Here is an 18,637-nt window from a genome sequence, read left to right on the forward strand (position 1 = left end):
ACTTTCTCGGGAACCCCAATAAGCCTTATGTTGTGGGCCTCATTATGCCCCCCAGGTCATTAGATTTTGCAGTGAGGACAGATGTAGTGTACGGGAGTTGTAATACCCGTCACTACCAAAGTGTCACTTGGTGTGCTGTCGTCCCTCCTAATTATGGGGAAGTTGTTATATGTCAGTTTTATAAAATGTCATGTAATGTAATGTAATGCATGTATTTCCCTGTTGCTGTGAAACTTGCATGTACAGGCCTGCAGGGGTGTCATTCCAGCTTCTAGTCGCTAGAGGGAGCTAGAGAGCCCTAGTTTATATAAGGCCAGACAGGGAAGTAGAAGGCAGACGGAGTCTAGTGTCTGTAATCTACAGTTGGAGATTAGACAATGTCTGAGACAAGTCCAGGCCTGAAGCCTGCTGTTCAGGAGAAGATTCCCTCCTGAATTCCCATATGCAGAAGCAGGAATATCTTAGACTAAGAGCCTGAGGAACCATTCAGAAGCTGAGGGAGACAGAGGTAAAGATCAGAAGAGTCAGAGGTACTCAGAAAGACAGAGGAGGTACTTATTTACGCCATAATCAAGGATATAAAGCCAGACTTAGGTTAATGGGCCTTGGTGAAGAATTGCTACATTCCAGGATCAGACAGAGTTAGAGTGCAAGCTCCTTTGCTGCAAGTCCTGTGTTCAACACTCTGTAATTACCCTGCTGTACTGAATTGCCTGCATCGACCGAATTGCAAAATCGACTGTATGCTGAGGAACTGCATTTCCTTTATTGTCTCTGCTTGGAAAACCTACTAAAGTTTGAGTTCTGGTTTAATACTACGTTTCCTCAAATTATTCCTGCATCCGCAAACGGCGTGCCACCGTTTACTTGGCACTGGCGTCACAAACTATTCCCTACCTATTCCTGCCCTTGCAGAGAGTCAGCTGTACCAGGTTAGTGTCTATTGCACTACATCACCCAGAAACACCTACTGCACACAACTTGAGTACACTGCACCTCTCTTTTGGCGTCACGAACAGGATACGCACGCTTTCTAGTGCAAGAAGCGTGAACTTTGTGCCTTATACAGTTGCCCTGTGACCAAAGTGACAATTTTCCTGTTTTATTCAAGTGGACTGAAAATCGTACCCAAAGTGTACCAAAAACTTCTAAAAAGCGCTGTGCAGTGTTGCGCTACCAAAAGGAAGAAAATCGCCGCATTGGAGTGTGGTTTTGTGGACCTTAAACATTCCTGCTTGCCAGGGGCGGGCTGGGCCGGGGGGCAGGGAGGCAATTGCCCCCCAGGCCGCCCGAAATAAACGGCCACTGGGCCGACCGTCTTAAAAAAAAAATTTTTTTATTTTTTTTATTTTTATTCTTCAGGGCCGCACCGCCGATCATCACCACAGGCGGCGCGGCCCTGGATGTCATTGCGGCCGTGCTGTGTGCTGTGGGGCAGGGGAGGGAGAGGCGTGTCCCTCCCCTGTTCTTCTGATAGGCCGCAGGCACTAATGCCTGCAGCCTATCAGAGGCCGGCTCAGGCAGAGCAATGACGTCATTATCATTGCGACGCCTGAGCCAGCACACAGCAGGGACACAGGCCAGAAGAGGCTGCATCGCTGCTGATGGAGGTAAGTATTAGTGTTGTTTTTTTTTTCTTCTTTGCAGGGGGCTGGCACTATGGGGGGGGGGATCTGGCACTATAAGGGGGGCTGGCACTATGGGGGGGGGATCTGGCACTATGGGGGGGAGATCTGGCACTATAAGGGGGGCTGGCACTATGGGGGGGGGATCTGACACTATGGGGGGGATCTGGCACTTTAGGGGAGCTAGCACTATGGGGGGGCACTATAGGGGGAGCTGGCACTATAGGGGGGGCTGGAACTATGGGGGAGCTGGCACTATGGGGGGGCTGGCACTATGGGTGGCTGGCACTATAGGGGGAGCTGGCACTATGGGGGGCTAACACTATGGGGGGCTGTCACTATAAGGGGGCTGGCACTATGGGGGAGGAGCTGGCACTATGGGGGGGCTGGCACTATAGGGGGGCTGGCACTATAGGGGGGCTGGCACTATGGGGGGCTGGCACTATGGGGGGATCTGGCACTATGGGGGGATTTGGCACTATGGGGGGGAATCTGGCACTTTGGGGGAGCTAGCACTATGGGGGGGGCACTATAGGGCTGGAACTATGGGGCAGCAGGCACTATGGGGGGGGCTGGAACTATGGGGGGGGCTGGAACTATGGGGGGGGGGGCTGACACTATGGGGGGGCTGACACTATGGGGGACTGGCACTATAAGGGGGCTGGCACTATGGGGGGGGCTGGCACTATGGGGGGGCTGGCACTATGGGGTAGGAGCTGGCACTATGGGGGGGCTTGCACTATAGGGGGAGCTGGCACTATGGGGGGGGCTGGCACTACAGGGGGGGGCTGGCACTATGGGGGAGCTGGCACTATAAGGGGGCTGGCACTATGGGTGAAGTGGCACTATGGGGGGGCAGACACTATAAAGGGGCTGGCACTATAAGGGGGCTGGCACTATGGGGGGGGCTGGCACTATGGGGTAGGAGCTGGCACTATGGGGGGGCTGGCACTACGGGGGGGGGGGCTGGCACTATGGGGGAGCTGGCACTATAAGGGGGCTGGCACTATGGGCGAAGTGGCACTATGGGGGGGCTGCCACTATGGGGGGCCTGGCACTATGGGGGGCTTGTACTATGGGGGGGGAGCTGGCACTATGGGGGCATTTCTTGCTGGCACATTATGGGGGGGCACCATGGGGGAGAGGAGTACTATGGGGGTATCTGGGGGCTCTAAAGGGGCTTTTTTCTAATTATTGGCACATTCTGGGGGGCACTATAGGGGAGAGCAGCACTATGGGGCATCTGGGGTTACTATAGGGGCATTATTTGGGGGCACTATGGGGAAGTGGGGGCTCTAAAGGGGCCTTTTGTATTGGAACATTATGGGGGGCACTTTGGCATTTGGTAGCACTAAGGGGGCATTTTTTACTGGCACATTATGGCAGGCACTATAGGGGAGAGCTGCACTATGGGGCATTATTTGGGGGCACTATGGGGGAGTGGAGCACTATTGGGGCATATGGTGGCACTAAGAAGGGGAATTTTTTTACTGGCACATTGTGGGGGAGAGGAGCACTATAGGGGCATCTGCTGGGGGTACTAAGGGGCATTTTTTTTACTGGCATATTATGGGGGACACTATGGGGAAGGGGGAGAGGAGCAGTATGAGTGCATTTACTGGGGCACTATATAGGGGTATTTTATACTGGCATACATTATGGGGACATTAGCTCAACTGCGGGCACTAAGCGGGGGTATTTCATGTACTGTCATATTATAGGGAAAATTAGTACTACTAGGGGGTATTATGGGGAGCTTTACTACTACTGGGGGGCTATGAGGAACATGATTACTAGGGCACTATAGGGGCATTATTACTACTAAGTGTGCTCTGGCAGAGAATTATTTCTATTGGTGGGATTTTGGGGGGCACTGTTACTTTGGGGGCACCCTAGCACAGTATCAGCTTAGCACAATTATTTTTGGGGGACATTATCTTTATACTATTAGTGTCTGGGCGCAGTTATTTTTTAGAGCACTGTGTGCCAATAATTGTTTAAGGGGGCACTATCTGTGTGGTAGTAGTATTCCCAGGGGTACTGTTTCTGCAGTATAGTATTGGGGGCATAGCGGGCACAGTATTGGGGGCACTATCTGTGTGGTAGTAGTATTCCCAGGGGTACTGTTTCTGCAGTATAGTATTGGGGGTGGCAGGAAACTAATGTCTGTTTCTCAATCTCTGCAGAGACGGGAGATGGCTGAAAAATCATCATGGTGGTCTGGTCTGAATGGAGAAGATGAGGAAAAAGAACGTCTACAACAAAGGTGACATTGGATGTAAGAGGTATGTGGTGCTATGTAGGAGAGGAGATGCTCCGGCTCCTCCCCCTGCCATTTGCAGAAGGAGGATTCAGAGCTGGGTGAGGACGACGAAAGGGGGCAGCAGGCCACGGGCGGGTGGCAGATGGTGGGGGGAACCACAGGCAATGAGCAGGATCTGGGGAGGGAGGAGAGCGGAGGAGCTTCCTGGCTGTAGCTTGTTATATAAGCAGGCAGTGCAGCCGGGACAGGTCCTCCCCTCTTCGTATGATGTGTAGACAGGCCTCAACTATAGAATGTCAGCTGTACAGTGTGTGTTGGGAGTGGCCTATTAAATGTAGGAGGGGCTTTTAATAATGGGCGGGGCTAAAAATGGGCCACTTGACTGGATTTGCCCCCCAGGACTAAGGCTGCCAGCCCTCCCCTGCTGCTTGCTGTCAGTGAATAGACAGCGTTTGTACCTAAAGATGGCCGCTGAGCTTGCTGAAATTACTGCTGCGTCACCTTCATCCCGAAAAGGCGGGAAAAATTGGCGCCTTTCTGAGGAAAAAGCGGGAAGAAGGTCAAGGGCAGGCGCCACGGCTTATCTGGACATTTGCATGTCTGCCAGCATGGACACCGCCTTCCATATACTGGAATACCTGGGGGGCGGCCTCCCAGTGCAATGGGAGGAGCTGGCTGCTGTAACTGACGCGACCCTATCGCTCTCCTCAGAAGGATCGAGCATGTTGGATTGTGAACAGAACGTTGCTGCAATGTCCGCACCTGAAATTGCAAAGATGTCTAATGTTGGTGTAGAGCCAGAGGAGGCTCCACCGGCCTACGCTCCGGGACCGGAGCAACCCGCCTGCCGCCCAAGGGAGAAAGAACCCGAGCCCTGCTATGGCTCGTGGAGGGACTTTTTCCAGCCATCTTTTAAATGGTCTTCCCTGATGGCGGAGATCCGAGAGGCCGCTATAAAGCGGAATACAAAGACCAAAATCTTCTATGAGGAACTAACTAAGACGTTACATGAGAAGCATACGAACACCCAACCCCGCCTGGAAAGGAGAAAGGGAGTGGTGCTATCGTTTGACAAATCCCGTGGCTACGGGTTTATTCAGGACTATCTAACTGGCAGAGACCTCTATGTTAATCGAAGGTCTGTCAAAAGAGATTACCTCCCTTCGTACCAACACAGCCTCCGCGAGGGAGAGGAAGTGGAGTACACCCCTGCCGAGAGCCTACGAGGCCCTTATGCGACTGCCGTGACCCGTCCCAAGCGAGCACCTGAGGACTGGGAGGCAGAAGAAGGAGAAGACTACTCTGGCTGCGAGCGGGAACCGGAACGCTCTCCAGAGCCGGCCCATCACGCCTTTCAGGAGCGGAGCTCCTTCATTGGGCCTAATGTCTTCTGGCAGCCAACCGTGTTGGAAAAATGGGTGAGCCCCTATCCTTCCCCCGAGCTGCCTCGTCGGGAGAAGACAATATCTGAGCTGGAGCAGTTAAAAGGACTTAGTGCTACCTTCCAGAACATCCGGATGGGACGGAGACCAGACGCATCGCCAGAACCTGAAGAGGCCGAGTCCGAGCCATCGCTTCCTGTACCTGCGCCGGCGGCGCCAGCAGATGACAGCGACTCTGACACGGAGAGCATCGGTGAGCAGATTGTCCGGCTGGAGGAGAAGTTGCGGGAGTTGCGCAAGGCATACACCGCCAGGATCCAGACACCGCCGAGAAAGGATGAGGTAAGGGTGCCTGTCACCACCCATAGACCGCCTTCGGTTGCCACCGCTCCGTCAGTGCCCCGGACCGGACCCGCGATAGCTGTAAACTGTTGCACCCAGAGCACCGGACCGCTTGCTGCGGCGGTGCCAAGCCCGTCACACCCTGCAGTGATCATGCCAGGACCGGCACGGTCCACCAGAGGGTTCACCCCTAGGCCTATGGGGCCAATACCTATTAGGGGCCCCTTTACCCTGCAGCTGCCCCCTGATACAGTCATGTGGGCCCATCCTCCTGTAGAAGAATACTACAGACAGTACTTGCCAGCGGAGCCAAGTGGATATGATAGGCCACTGTAATCAGCCTGCTAGGCCTTTGATTTATTTCTTCATAAGAAGTTTGATGTTAACCCTTCCAGGACAGGAGTCCTATGTTTCTGGTCCTTTGTTGCGGCTGCCAGTTTGTCCACGGCTCAGTGGTAGGTGTTGACCACTGAAATCACAAAGTCAGCAAGGCCAGGCTTGTTTCCAGGATCTCCTGCCTGCTTTTGCTACCTCACGCCAAGTTGTGCCTGTTCCTTTGTTGCACCTTTTACCCTTCAACCCCCTTTTCAGGTTGATCAGGGGTATTACAGCACTTTTCTTGCTGTCCTTTTTATTGTGCAACTGGAAACTAAGGAACCGTGCCCGGAGACAGACTCAAAAGAACCTGAGCCTCTGAGATTCTTATTCTTTTAAAAGTATTGTGCCCAGAGATGGACTCCACCGAATGAGAGCCTCTGTGATTCTATAAGAAATAACCTGGGTACGGACTCATGTTTGTTATTTGAGCCTCCAAGAACTTTTATACCATTTTATACTGTTTTATCATGGACTTATTCATTGTCATGGACTATCCTGGTTCTAATGTTACGCTGTGCCAGGTCAGCGCCCCCGTTCCATTCACTATCCTGAGAGAAGAGAACGACGCCCCTTGTCACCACACTTCACTTTTGCCAATTGGACCTGATGTAAATGTAAATGCAGATGAATTGCATATATGTATGCCTGCATGTCTCTATTTTCTATTTCAGGTAGAGATTCCAGTTGGGCGACCCATGATGGAGTACGAGGTCGTACTCAGCTTAAAGCAGTGGGGTATGTAGTATACGGGAGTTGTAATACCCGTTACTACCAAAGGTCACTTGGTGTGCTGTCGTCCCTCCTAATTATGGGGAAGTTGTTATATGTCAGTTTTATAAAATGTCATGTAATGTAATGCATGTATTTCCCTGTTGCTGTGAAACTTGCATGTACAGGCCTGCAGGGGTGTCATTCCAGCTTCTAGTCGCTAGAGGGAGCTAGAGAGCCCTAGTTTATATAAGGCCAGACAGGGAAGTAGAAGGCAGACGGAGTCTAGTGTCTGTAATCTACAGTTGGAGATTAGACAATGTCTGAGACAAGTCCAGGCCTGAAGCCTGCTGTTCAGGAGAAGATTCCCTCCTGAATTCCCATATGCAGAAACAGGAATATCTTAGACTAAGAGCCTGAGGAACCATTCAGAAGCTGAGGGAGACAGAGGTAAAGATCAGAAGAGTCAGAGGTACTCAGAAAGACAGAGGAGGTACTTATTTACGCCATAATCAAGGATATAAAGCCAGACTTAGGTTAATGGGCCTTGGTGAAGAATTGCTACATTCCAGGATCAGACAGAGTTAGAGTGCAAGCTCCTTTGCTGCAAGTCCTGTGTTCAACACTCTGTAATTACCCTGCTGTACTGAATTGCCTGCATCGACCGAATTGCAAAATCGACTGTATGCTGAGGAACTGCATTTCCTTTATTGTCTCTGCTTGGAAAACCTACTAAAGTTTGAGTTCTGGTTTAATACTACGTTTCCTCAAATTATTCCTGCATCCGCAAACGGCGTGCCACCGTTTACTTGGCACTGGCGTCACGAACTATTCCCTACCTATACCTGCCCTTGCAGAGAGTCAGCTGTACCAGGTTAGTGTCTATTGCACTACATCACCCAGAAACACCTATTGCACACAACTTGAGTACACTGCACAGAGACATCAGAGAGCGCTCTCCTATGGTCTTTCTGCACAGGGATCCATTGATCCTCAGGCTCTCCCACACATTTCTCTCCTCACCCCTTCTCTCAGTCTCCTGGTTCCAATCATGATGGATGATGATGCCATCCTCGCTCACGTTATCCATTATGTTCGGGATATCAGGGCTGCATTGCTTCACTTCACAGCAGTGAAAACCTCTTCAGTGGTGGGTTCACTTTACAGGGCCTTCAGGCATAAGGGAAGCCGAGTCATCTTCAGTCAATTCAGATACAAGGGTGGGAGAGTCAGGCACCCGCCCTCTCTCTCACCACCATTTTGGATGTGGAGTTCAGCTCTACATGGAGCCAGACAGCGCTGGCCTACTCCATTTCTCATGAGTTGTCATTAATGGATGGCGGGCCCCTTCTTGGATCAGCCTAAAAAGCTAATTGGTCCAGTCATGCCACTGCATCTCGCACTTTGATGGAAGTGGGTTTTTCCATGGGCTGCCCAGACTAAACTGCTCCACATCTCCAAATCTTGGCTGATATCCTTCTTCTTGTGGGTCATGGTCATCACTGGAAGCAGGAATGTTGCAGAAGACTTGTTGGCCGAAATATAAGGATTCTCTGCTGGAGCTCAGAAGAACATGACTGCTCACATCCTAGGCCAGCACATACAGTCGTGTCCAAAAGATTTGAGAATGACACAAATATTAGTTTTCACAAAGTTTGCTGCTAAACTGCTTTTAGATCTTTGTTTCAGTTGTTTCTGTGATGTAGTGAAATATAATTACACGCACTTCATACGTTTCAAAGGCTTTTATCGACAATTACATGACATTTATGCAAAGAGTCAGTATTTGCAGTGTTGGCCCTTCTTTTTCAGGACCTCTGCAATCCGACTGGGCATGCTCTCAATCAACTTCTGGGCCAATTCCTGACTGATAGCAACCCATTATTTCCTAATCACTTCTTGGAGTTTGTCAGAATTTGTGGGTTTTTGTTTGTCCACTCGCCTCTTGAGGATTGACCACAAGTTCTCAATGGGATTAAGATCTGGGGAGTTTCCAGGCCATGGACCCTAAATGTCAACGTTTTGGTCCCCGAGCCACTTAGTTATCACTTTTGCCTTATGGCACGGTGCTCCATCGTGCTGGAAAATGCATTGTTCTTCACCAAACTGTTGTTGGATTGTTGGAAGAAGTTGCTGTTGGAGGGTGTTTTGGTGCCATTCTTTATTCATGGCTGTGTTTTGGGGCAAAATTGTGAGTGAGCCCACTCCCTTGGATGAGAAGCAACCCCACACATGAATGGTCTCAGGATGCTTTACTGTTGGCATGACACAGGACTGATGGTAGCGCTCACCTTTTCTTCTCCGGACAAGCCTTTTTCCAGATGCCCCAAACAATCGGAAAGAGGCTTCATCGGAGAATATGACTTTGCCCCAGTCCTCAGCAGTCCATTCACCATACTTTCTGCAGAAGATCAATCTGCCCCTGATGTTTTCTTTGGAGAGAAGTGGCTTCTTTGCTGCCCTTCTTGACACCAGGCCATCTTCCAAATGTCTTCGCCTCACTGTACGTGCAGATGCGCTCACACCTGCCGGCTGCCATTCCTGAGCAAGCTCTGCACTGGTGGCACTCCGATCCCGCAGCTGAATCCTCTTTAGGAGACGATCCTGGCGCTTGCTGGACTTTCTTGGACGCCCTAAACCCTTCTTAAGAAGAATTGAACACCTCTTTCCTTGAAGTTCTTGATGATCCTATAAATTGTTGATTGAGGTGCAATCTTAGTAGCCACAATATCCTTGCCTGTGAAGCCATTTTTATGCAACGCAATGATGGCTGCACGCGTTTTTTTGCAAGTCACCATGGTTAACAATGGAAGAACAATGATTTCAAGCATCACCCTCCTTTTAACATGTCAAGTCTGCCATTTTAACCCAATCAGCCTGACATAATGATCTCCAGCCTTGTGCTCGTCAACATTCTCACCTGAGTTAACAAGACGATTACTGAAATGATCTCAGCAGGTCCTTTAATGACAGCAATGAAATGCAGTGGAAAGGTTTTTTTGGGATTAAGTTCATTTTCATGGCAAAGAAGGACTATGCAATTCATCTGATCGCTCTTCATAACATTCTGGAGTAGATGCAAATTGCTATTATAAAAACTTAAGCAGCAACTTTTCCGATTTCCAATATTTATGTAATTCTCAAAACTTTTGGCCCCGACTATACACTGACAGCAACACACGGTACAGAGGACACACTCATACATCATTACTAAACTGTCTCCTCATACTAGAGGGAAGACAAGCGTAACAGAATGTGACCCTGAATCACCATAGACCATGCTGGTATAACCTGGGCATCTCCTGTATATAATTATATATGTACAGCTGGTATAACCTGGGCATCTCCTGTATATAATTATATATGTACAGCTGGTATAAGTTATACATCTTCTTGTATATAGTGATATGGACCATGCTGGTATAACCTGGGTATCTCCTGTATATAATTATATATGTACAGCTGGTATAAGTTATACATCTTCTTGTATATAGTGATATGGATCAGGCTGGTATAACCTGGGGATCTCCTGTATATAATTATATATGTACAGCTGGTATAACCTGGGCATCTCCTGTATATAATTATATATGTACAGCTGGTATAAGTTATACATCTTCTTGTATATAGTGGTATGGACCATGCTGGTATAACCTGGGCATCGCCTGTATATAATTACATATGTACGGCTGGTATAAGTTATACATCTTCTTGTATATAGTGATATGGAGCATGCTGGTATAACCTGGGTATCTCCTGTATATAATTATATATGTACAGCCGGTATAAGTTATACATCTTCTTGTATACAGTGATATGGACCATGCTAGTATAACCTGGGTATCTCCTGTATATAATTATATATGTACAGATGGTATAAGTCATACATCTTCTTGTATATAGTGATATGGACCATGCTGGTATAACCTGGGCATCTCCTGTATATAATTATTTATGTACAGCTGGTATAACCTGGGTATCTCCTGTATATAATTATATATGTACAGCCGGTATAAGTTATACATCTTCTTGTATACAGTGATATGGACCATGCTGGTATAACCTGGGTATCTCCTGTATATAATTATATATGTACAGATGGTATAACCTGGGCATCTCCTGTATATAATTATATATGTACAGCTGGTATAAGTTATACATCTTCCTGTATATAGTGATATGGAGCATGCTGGTATAACCTGGGCATCTCCTGTATATAATTATATATGTACGGCTGGTATAACCTGGGCATTTGTATGTGTCTCTTACCTTTTCAGAGGGTCCTGAAGCCATCTTATGTTCAGTGATATTCTTGGTCGATGATATCTTGGTGACTTTATCTCTGTACGTCTCTTTCATTCCTTGACAGAAAACAGAACCTGTAACACACAGATATCACCAGTTCCTTACTCTGGATGTAGGATAATAAATTATTGTTTCTGGTTGATTTTGTGGTGACATTATGGTGGCCGGGCGGATCGTACATCACCACTGTCTATATAAATTGGCCTAAAATTCCTTTCCCATTCATCTCATATATATATTAATAGAAGTCGCAGATAGTTTTTTTCTGATAAAACCTCTTCACAGCATAGTAACATGATAGAACACCTGCTCCCTGCAGCCACCACTAGGGGGAGAGCTCTGCAAACATTTATAAACCGGACTCAGTAATGAGACAGTATGCAGTGAGCGTCTCAGCTCCCCCTAGTGCTTGTTGTAGATATCGGGCGGCACTGCGTGGAAGTGTGGGTGCACGGTCAGCGGGCGTCGCCCCAAATACTTCAATTGGAAAACAGAACCGGCACTCCTTGCGATGCAATAATTAATTTTTTATAAGAGAAAGTGACGCGCGTTTCGGCACATGCAAGTGCCTTTGTCAAACACAATTGAACAGCAAGTTGCATGAAATGAACATAGGCATGTATTTAAATGGCCCGCCCTCGATCACATGATAGAAGCATTCAAGTCATGTGATTCCGACGTCATGTTGGCAAGGTAACAAAAATAGTTTACTAACATCTAATCTCATACAAAGATACAATAGTTACGATCCTTCTGTTTCATCGATGATCGCGATAAGTAAATCAGTTACACTGCGGAAACACATTGCAGAATATAAGTACATAAATCTAGCAAAGAAGATAAACATATCAAACAATAATACTCTTATATTTAGATGTGAGACATTACAAGAAACTGGTCACCGCATACTCTCGATTTAACCCTTTGGGTGTCATCGTTTGTAGGCGGTGGATCCAGTAAGCCTCACGTTTAAGTAACAGCTCAACTCTATTACCGCCCCTTCGAGGTGGCAATACTTCTTCGATAATTTGAAAGCGAAGTTGAGACACGTTGTGTCTCTGTTGGTGAAAATGCATCGGGATAGGCAATAGAAGATTGTCATTGCAAAACGACCCTTCATGCGCATCGTAGTCTCGCCTACGTAACAAAGGCCGCATGGACATTTCAACAAGTACACAATGAAAGTACTATTGCCGGTGAAGTGTCCCTTTATTGGAATTTGTTGCCCAGTGTGTGGATGTGAGATGTAGGGGCCTTTTATTATGCTGGAACAATTGATCCAGTTTATGCAGGAAAAGGTGCCTTTCCTGACTGTTGACAATACCGTTTGTTGGGGGCCTTTTCTATTGGTACCTATATCCGCTCTAATAATTTTATCCTTTAAATTGCCTGCCCGTTTGTAACATAACATGGGGGGGCTTTGAAACTCTGGAATCTGCAGATAGGACCTAGTCACTACATTCCAATGTTTATTGATAATGGCCCTTACACGGTTAATCCAGGGATGGTATTGTACAACTAGGGGAGGTCTCTTTTGTGAGGTTTTTACATTACTTACTGGTGCTGTTTCACATTTATTTCTTTGCTGTTCTAATAACCATTCTGGGTATCCTCTCAGCCTGAATTTATTAGTCATCTCATCAAGACGAATTCTACGGGTGAGAGGATTACTGACAATTCTATTAACCCTTTGGAACTGTGAGTAAGGTAAAGATCTTTTAGTGGCATCCGGTGGATGATTACTCTCATAGCTGAGCAAACAGTTACGATCTGTATCTTTAGTGTGCAGGGCTGTGGTACATTTGCCATCTTGGCCTTTTATGACCCAAGTGTCCAAAAAAGGTATTTTGAAAAAATCACAGTGTACCGTAAACTTTAATTCGGGCCATATATTGTTGATATAAAGAAAAAAATTCTGAATGGTCTCTACGTCGCACCGCCATATGCAAAACACATCGTCAATAAAACGCTTCCAAAAAATACAATTTTGCTGAAAAAGTGGATAAGGATATATAAAATCCTGTTCAAACTGTGCCATGTAACAATTTCCATAGGGCGGTGCGACATTAGACCCCATCGCGGTCCCGCGGCACTGTTGGTAGTAAGTATCTTGAAAAATAAAATAATTTTGTTTTAGGACAATGGTCAAAGGGCAAGAAAAAAAACTTTTTGATATGATGTATACTGGCTGGTGTCCAACAGTCTCTGCACAGCATTTAAACCTTTGGTATGTGTAATAGAGGTGTATAAACTACACACATCAAAGGTCACCAGAACACATTCTGCATCGATATTGATTTTTCTAAGTTCCTCTAAAAAAATGTTGGGTGTCCCTCAAATAAGAGGGGGCAGTTTGTGTCAAGATTTTTTCAAGAAAAATAGCAGGTGGGGTCAATATTGAATCTGATGCCGCGACTATGGGTTGCACAGGTGGACGCTCCATAGACTTGTGCACCTTAGGGAGAGTGTAGAATACTGGCGTGATTGGATGTTGTTTAATTAGGAATTCTCCTAATTTCTGATTTATAATGGCCTTATCCTCATATTCCCGTATAAGGGATTGTAACTCATGTTTAATATCAAATACTGGATCTCTGGACTGAGTTGTATATGTATCCTTATCAGATAATTGGCCCAAAACTTCTTGTACGTAATAATCCTGATCAAGTATCACTAGGGCTCCCCCTTTGTCTGTGGGTTTAAATATGAGTGTATCATCATCTAACAGATGATGAATAATCTGTCTTTCTACAATCAAGAGATTATGATGTAAGTGGCAATGTCCCCCTTGCTTAAATTGGATCAACAGTGCATCTATATCCCTTTTTACTAAGGCTATGTATGTTTCCACAGGGTGATCATTTTTAGGAGGCATATATTGGCTTTTCAGCCGTAAACCAAATTGTTTCAAGGTTAATACACCAGTAATTTCATCACAATGTCTAGTGTCCTGTGATGTGGACTCTCCCTCCTTAGCAAAGTGAGCTTTTAACCGCATAGACCGAAAAAAGCGTTGAAGGTCCATGTCCAGATTAAAGGTGTTAAGAGTTGCGGTAGGACTAAATGACAATCCCCTCTGTAATAACTGTATTTGAGCTGGGCTCAAAGTCTTAGAGGATAAATTTAAGACTAAAGAATTGGGTGTACCTGGGAGCGGGTCACTCGTGGAGCGTCTGCGTCCCCGATGATGGTAGCGGTCTGCTCTCCTGGTGTTGGCTTTCTTGGACGGCGTCGTCTCCCTAAAAAACCAAACTGCTGACCAGTGGTAGATTCGCTCCCAGATCCTGAGGATGTGTTGCCTGCCCTGCGGCCAGGGCGTCTGGTGTTTTGGATAGCAGTACCCGACTTGTCTTGCCATCGGTATATATGGTTGGTTAAATAATCCTCTGAATCCCGAATATACTTTGTTCTTTTGGTAGCTTGAATTTGCATTTTCAAATCTGTGCATTGTTTATCGATTTTTCATTTCAATGCTTGTAAGTCCTCCGTCTTTAGACAATCCTTTAATTGGGCTTCAATGGAATCAATGGTCTGCTTACTATTAGAGATAGCTTTAGTGAGGTGATCAATAGTCAAAGTGATCAGATCCAAAGAGCACTTGTTTAGAATATTTGCAAATCGAGTGCAGTAATCAGGATTATCGCAGAATAGTGTGGGTCTGAGGTTCACTCGTAGACCCCGTGGTATACGCTATGTACGATAATATTCAGCAAGTGTGGCCGCGTTTAGTTCAAGAGAGATTAGATGCTTGGACTCTCTCTCCAAATCGCGGCTTCTAAACTCGCTAGAAGGAACTTTCAAAAATTCGACAGACGAATCGACTTGCACTACTATCCGGCGTGCATGGTCGTCATCGTAGCTGAAGGTGTTCATCTGTGATGCTGTAGCTGCTTGCATAGTATGCGTGCTCGCTCCGGAAGGACTGATAGCTTGTTGTAGATATCGGGCGGCACTGCGTGGAAGTGTGGGTGCACGGTCAGCAGGCGTCGCCCCAAATACTTCAATTGGAAAACAGAACAGTCACTCCTTGCGATGCAATAATGAATTTTTTATTCGCCACTCATAAGAGAAAGTGACGCGCGTTTCGGCACATGCAAGTGCCTTTGTCAAACACAATTGAGCAGCAAGTTGCATGAAATGAACATAGGTATGTATTTAAATGGCCCGCCCTCGATCACATGATAGAAGCATTCAAGTCATGTGATTCCGACGTCATGTTGGCAAGGTAACAAAAATAGTTTACTAACATCTAATCTCATACAAAGATACAATAGTTACGATCCTTCTGTTTCATCGATGATCGCGATAAGTAAATCAGTTACACTGCGGAAACACATTGCAGAATATAAGTACATAAATCTAGCAAAGAAGATAAACATATCAAACAATAATACTCTTATATTTAGATGTGAGACATTACAAGAAACTGGTCACCGCATACTCTCGATTTAACCCTTTGGGTGTCATTGTTTGTAGGCGGTGGATCCAGTAAGCCTCACGTTTAAGTAACAGCTCAACTCTATTACCGCCCCTTCGAGGTGGCAATACTTCTTTGCTAATTCTTTGATAATTTGAAAGCGAAGTTGAGACACGTTGTGTCTCTGTTGGTGAAAATGCAGTGGGATAGGCAATAGAAGATTGTCATTGCGAATTGTTGATTTATGTTTTTGCAAAGCAACCCTTCATGCGCATCGTAGTCTCGCCTACGTAACAAAGGCCGCATGGACATTTCAACAAGTATGTGATTCCGACGTCATGTTGGCAAGGTAACAAAAATAGTTTACTAAGATCTAATCTCATACAAAGATACAATAGTTACGATCCTTCTGTTTTGCAAAACATAAATCAACAATTCGCAATGACAATCTTCTATTGCCTATCCTACTGCATTTTCACCAACAGAGACACAACGTGTCTCAACTTCGCTTTCAAATTATCGAAGAAGTATTGCCACCTCGAAGGGGCGGTAATAGAGTTGAGCTGTTACTTAAACGTGAGGCTTACTGGATCCACCGCCTACAAGCAATGACACCCAAAGGGTTAAATCGAGAGTATGCGGTGACCAGTTTCTTGTAATGTCTCACATCTAAATATAAGAGTAGGGCAGAATGCTGGATGCATAGTGCGATCACATTTGCATTTTCCGTTTGTATATGTATTTCGCATAGTGATGTGCACCTACATACAGGTTGTGCTGACTCAATCCCCCAAATTTTTTCTAAGAGTATTATTGTTTGATATGTTTATCTTCTTTGCTAGATTTATGTACTTATATTCTGCAATGTGTTTCCGCAGTGTAACTGATTTACTTATCGCGATCATCGATGAAACAGAAGGATCGTAACTATTGTATCTTTGTATGAGATTAGATGTTAGTAAACTATTTTTGTTACCTTGCCAACATGACGTCGGAATCACATGACTTGAATGCTTCTATCATGTGATCGAGGGCGGGCCATTTAAATACATACCTATGTTCATTTCATGCAACTTGCTGCTCAATTGTGTTTGACAAAGGCACTTGCATGTGCCGAAACGCGCGTCACTTTCTCTTATGAGTGGCGAATAAAAAATTCATTATTGCATCGCAAGGAGTGACTGTTCTGTTTTCCAATTGAAGCTCCCCCTAGTGGTGACCGTAGGCAGCCACAATGTTATCGTAAGGACAGCAATGCTCTGTACAGAGAAGAAAACCTGAAGACTACACAGTATTAAAATGTGGAGGTTCCCTTTAAGGCTGATGAGTAACTACAAAAGGGTCAAATAATTACAACGAAAACATAAAAATGTTGTTTTTCTTCTTCAAAAGGAGATAATAAAGCAAATAAACAAGGAAAGAAGATATCTTCCTAGTACAAGCAAGTAACGGGAACCTCGTGTCTCCGCTGCCTACCAGGAAATGGGAAGAACTGGAAAGATTACACAATATGTGGCCGACAACTCTGCAGAAAAGGTGTCCTCAAAAACTCTAATAATGGAAAGGAGCTCTAGTATTAATATACACAGAACATGGCGACTGTAGGGACTATAGGCCCGGGGTAAGTAGGTGCCCCCAGTACATCCCAGTCCACAGCTGCCTGCATTGAATAGAATAAGCCTGGGTTCCTCAATATATAAATGAGATCATATTAGAAGATGATTCAGGAAATTCAGGACTATGTCTCCCAAGGATTCACCAAGACGTGAGGCCACAAGAGGAGACGCCGGTGAGACATTGTATAAGAGAGAAAACTACAGCCTCAGGTAAGTCAACCATGTAAAGAAGGGAAATGACAATGACATCTAACATGATAGCAGACAGCAGAGCAGAGCTAGAGAGGTCATGGGGCCCCAACCACAAGCAGGGACCCAAGGTAAGGGCTACTTACTGGTTCCAGCAGGAAAAGGGAGAGGCTGAGGGACTGGTGGGGTATATATCCTAGGGAGAATCACGGAGCCACCCAGTGGCCTCACCCCAGCTAGGTGTTTATGGAGATGTGATAGGCTGAGGTAGGGGGTTGGATGAACCTCACTCCTCCTCCTTGTATGATGATATTAACACTTTAGGTTCTCACACTGTCTCCTCTACTCTTGTACTGCTGTCACTCATCTGTCATAACTTTTTTCTATTTTCATTGAAATGGATTAAATTCTCGGAGGAGTTTTCTTTCACATTTATTTTTTATACATTATAAGATTGAATAAAAAATATTCTTAGAAATGTATTAATGTGTTCCTAGTCCTGGAGGCCTACCTGCAGGCCGGGGACTACTCCTGGTGGGGGGGACAGTGGGGGCGCGTCTTCTGGGGACACCCCCAGCACTGCTCCTGCGCCGCACTCATTACATTTGATTACAGATTTTTTTATTTAATTTTTATAAATTTAAAAAAACATTAATCGGGGAAAGAAATTCCTCAATCAATTTCTATTACAAACGTACAGGATGCGCAGCCACTAAGCCCGTCGTACACATTAGACAGCTGTCGGCAGAACACTCGATTGGCCGGCAGCTGTCTCGTCTGATCCCCCCTGTATACAAGCACGCCCGGCTTCATTGATAATGGGTGGGAGTGAAACCTCTGGCGGGCAGCTTATCTACCCTGACAAAAAAGGATCGGGGAGCTGACAGCTATCGGCCATCGGGGAGAGTTGGGAGGCCCCCATACACATTAGGTGGTCGGCCAGAGGTCTGCCTGTTCAGCCTACCTGATCGAATGTATAAGGCCAACCTAAAGACTACAAAAATGCAAGTATAAAAGGACACCATATCAGTTAGGAAAAGAGGAGCACATACCGGACACCCGGTCATCCCAGTGACAGACATGAGAGATCGGGGCCGGGCCAGCGAGTGGCGAGGCCGAAGCTTTGTATTACAGATCAGAAGTGAAGCCAGCGCTGGGGCGAGGTCATCATTGCTCAGACAGAATTTCCTCATTGAGATTTCAGCACCATGGAAGGCAGGATCAGGCACAAGCAGCAGCCGGTGAGGTCACGTGTGAAGGTCCTTTTCCACAAACCAGGCCAATTATCGGGATGAGTGTTTGTATAAATGGTTGTTCTCAATAACGGATGCTCCTTCATCGGGTGACCGTGCCGTTCTGCTGGCACCAAAGCTGATTGTTCCTGTGCAGCAGATTGTGCTGCCGTATACAGT

At 46.2% G+C, this 18,637-nt stretch overlaps 1 protein-coding gene across 1 annotated transcript in view; it reads right to left on the minus strand.

Annotated features, from left to right (window-relative positions):
* LOC121007899 (NACHT, LRR and PYD domains-containing protein 1b allele 3-like) overlaps positions 1-17,446 on the minus strand; it is a 32,151-nt gene extending 14,705 nt beyond the window's left edge. Inside the window, exons 1-2 of the mRNA XM_040440173.1 lie at positions 17,372-17,446; positions 10,968-11,077 (exon numbers count right to left, since the gene is read on the minus strand). Coding sequence (XP_040296107.1) covers positions 10,968-11,057 — 90 coding nt within the window. The 5' untranslated portion in view covers positions 11,058-11,077; positions 17,372-17,446. The remainder of the gene's footprint in view (positions 1-10,967; positions 11,078-17,371) is intronic.
* Positions 17,447-18,637: the final 1,191 nt, after the last annotated feature.

This window comes from Bufo bufo, chromosome 7, assembly GCF_905171765.1.
Source record: "Bufo bufo chromosome 7, aBufBuf1.1, whole genome shotgun sequence".
Taxonomy (NCBI): domain Eukaryota; kingdom Metazoa; phylum Chordata; class Amphibia; order Anura; family Bufonidae; genus Bufo; species Bufo bufo.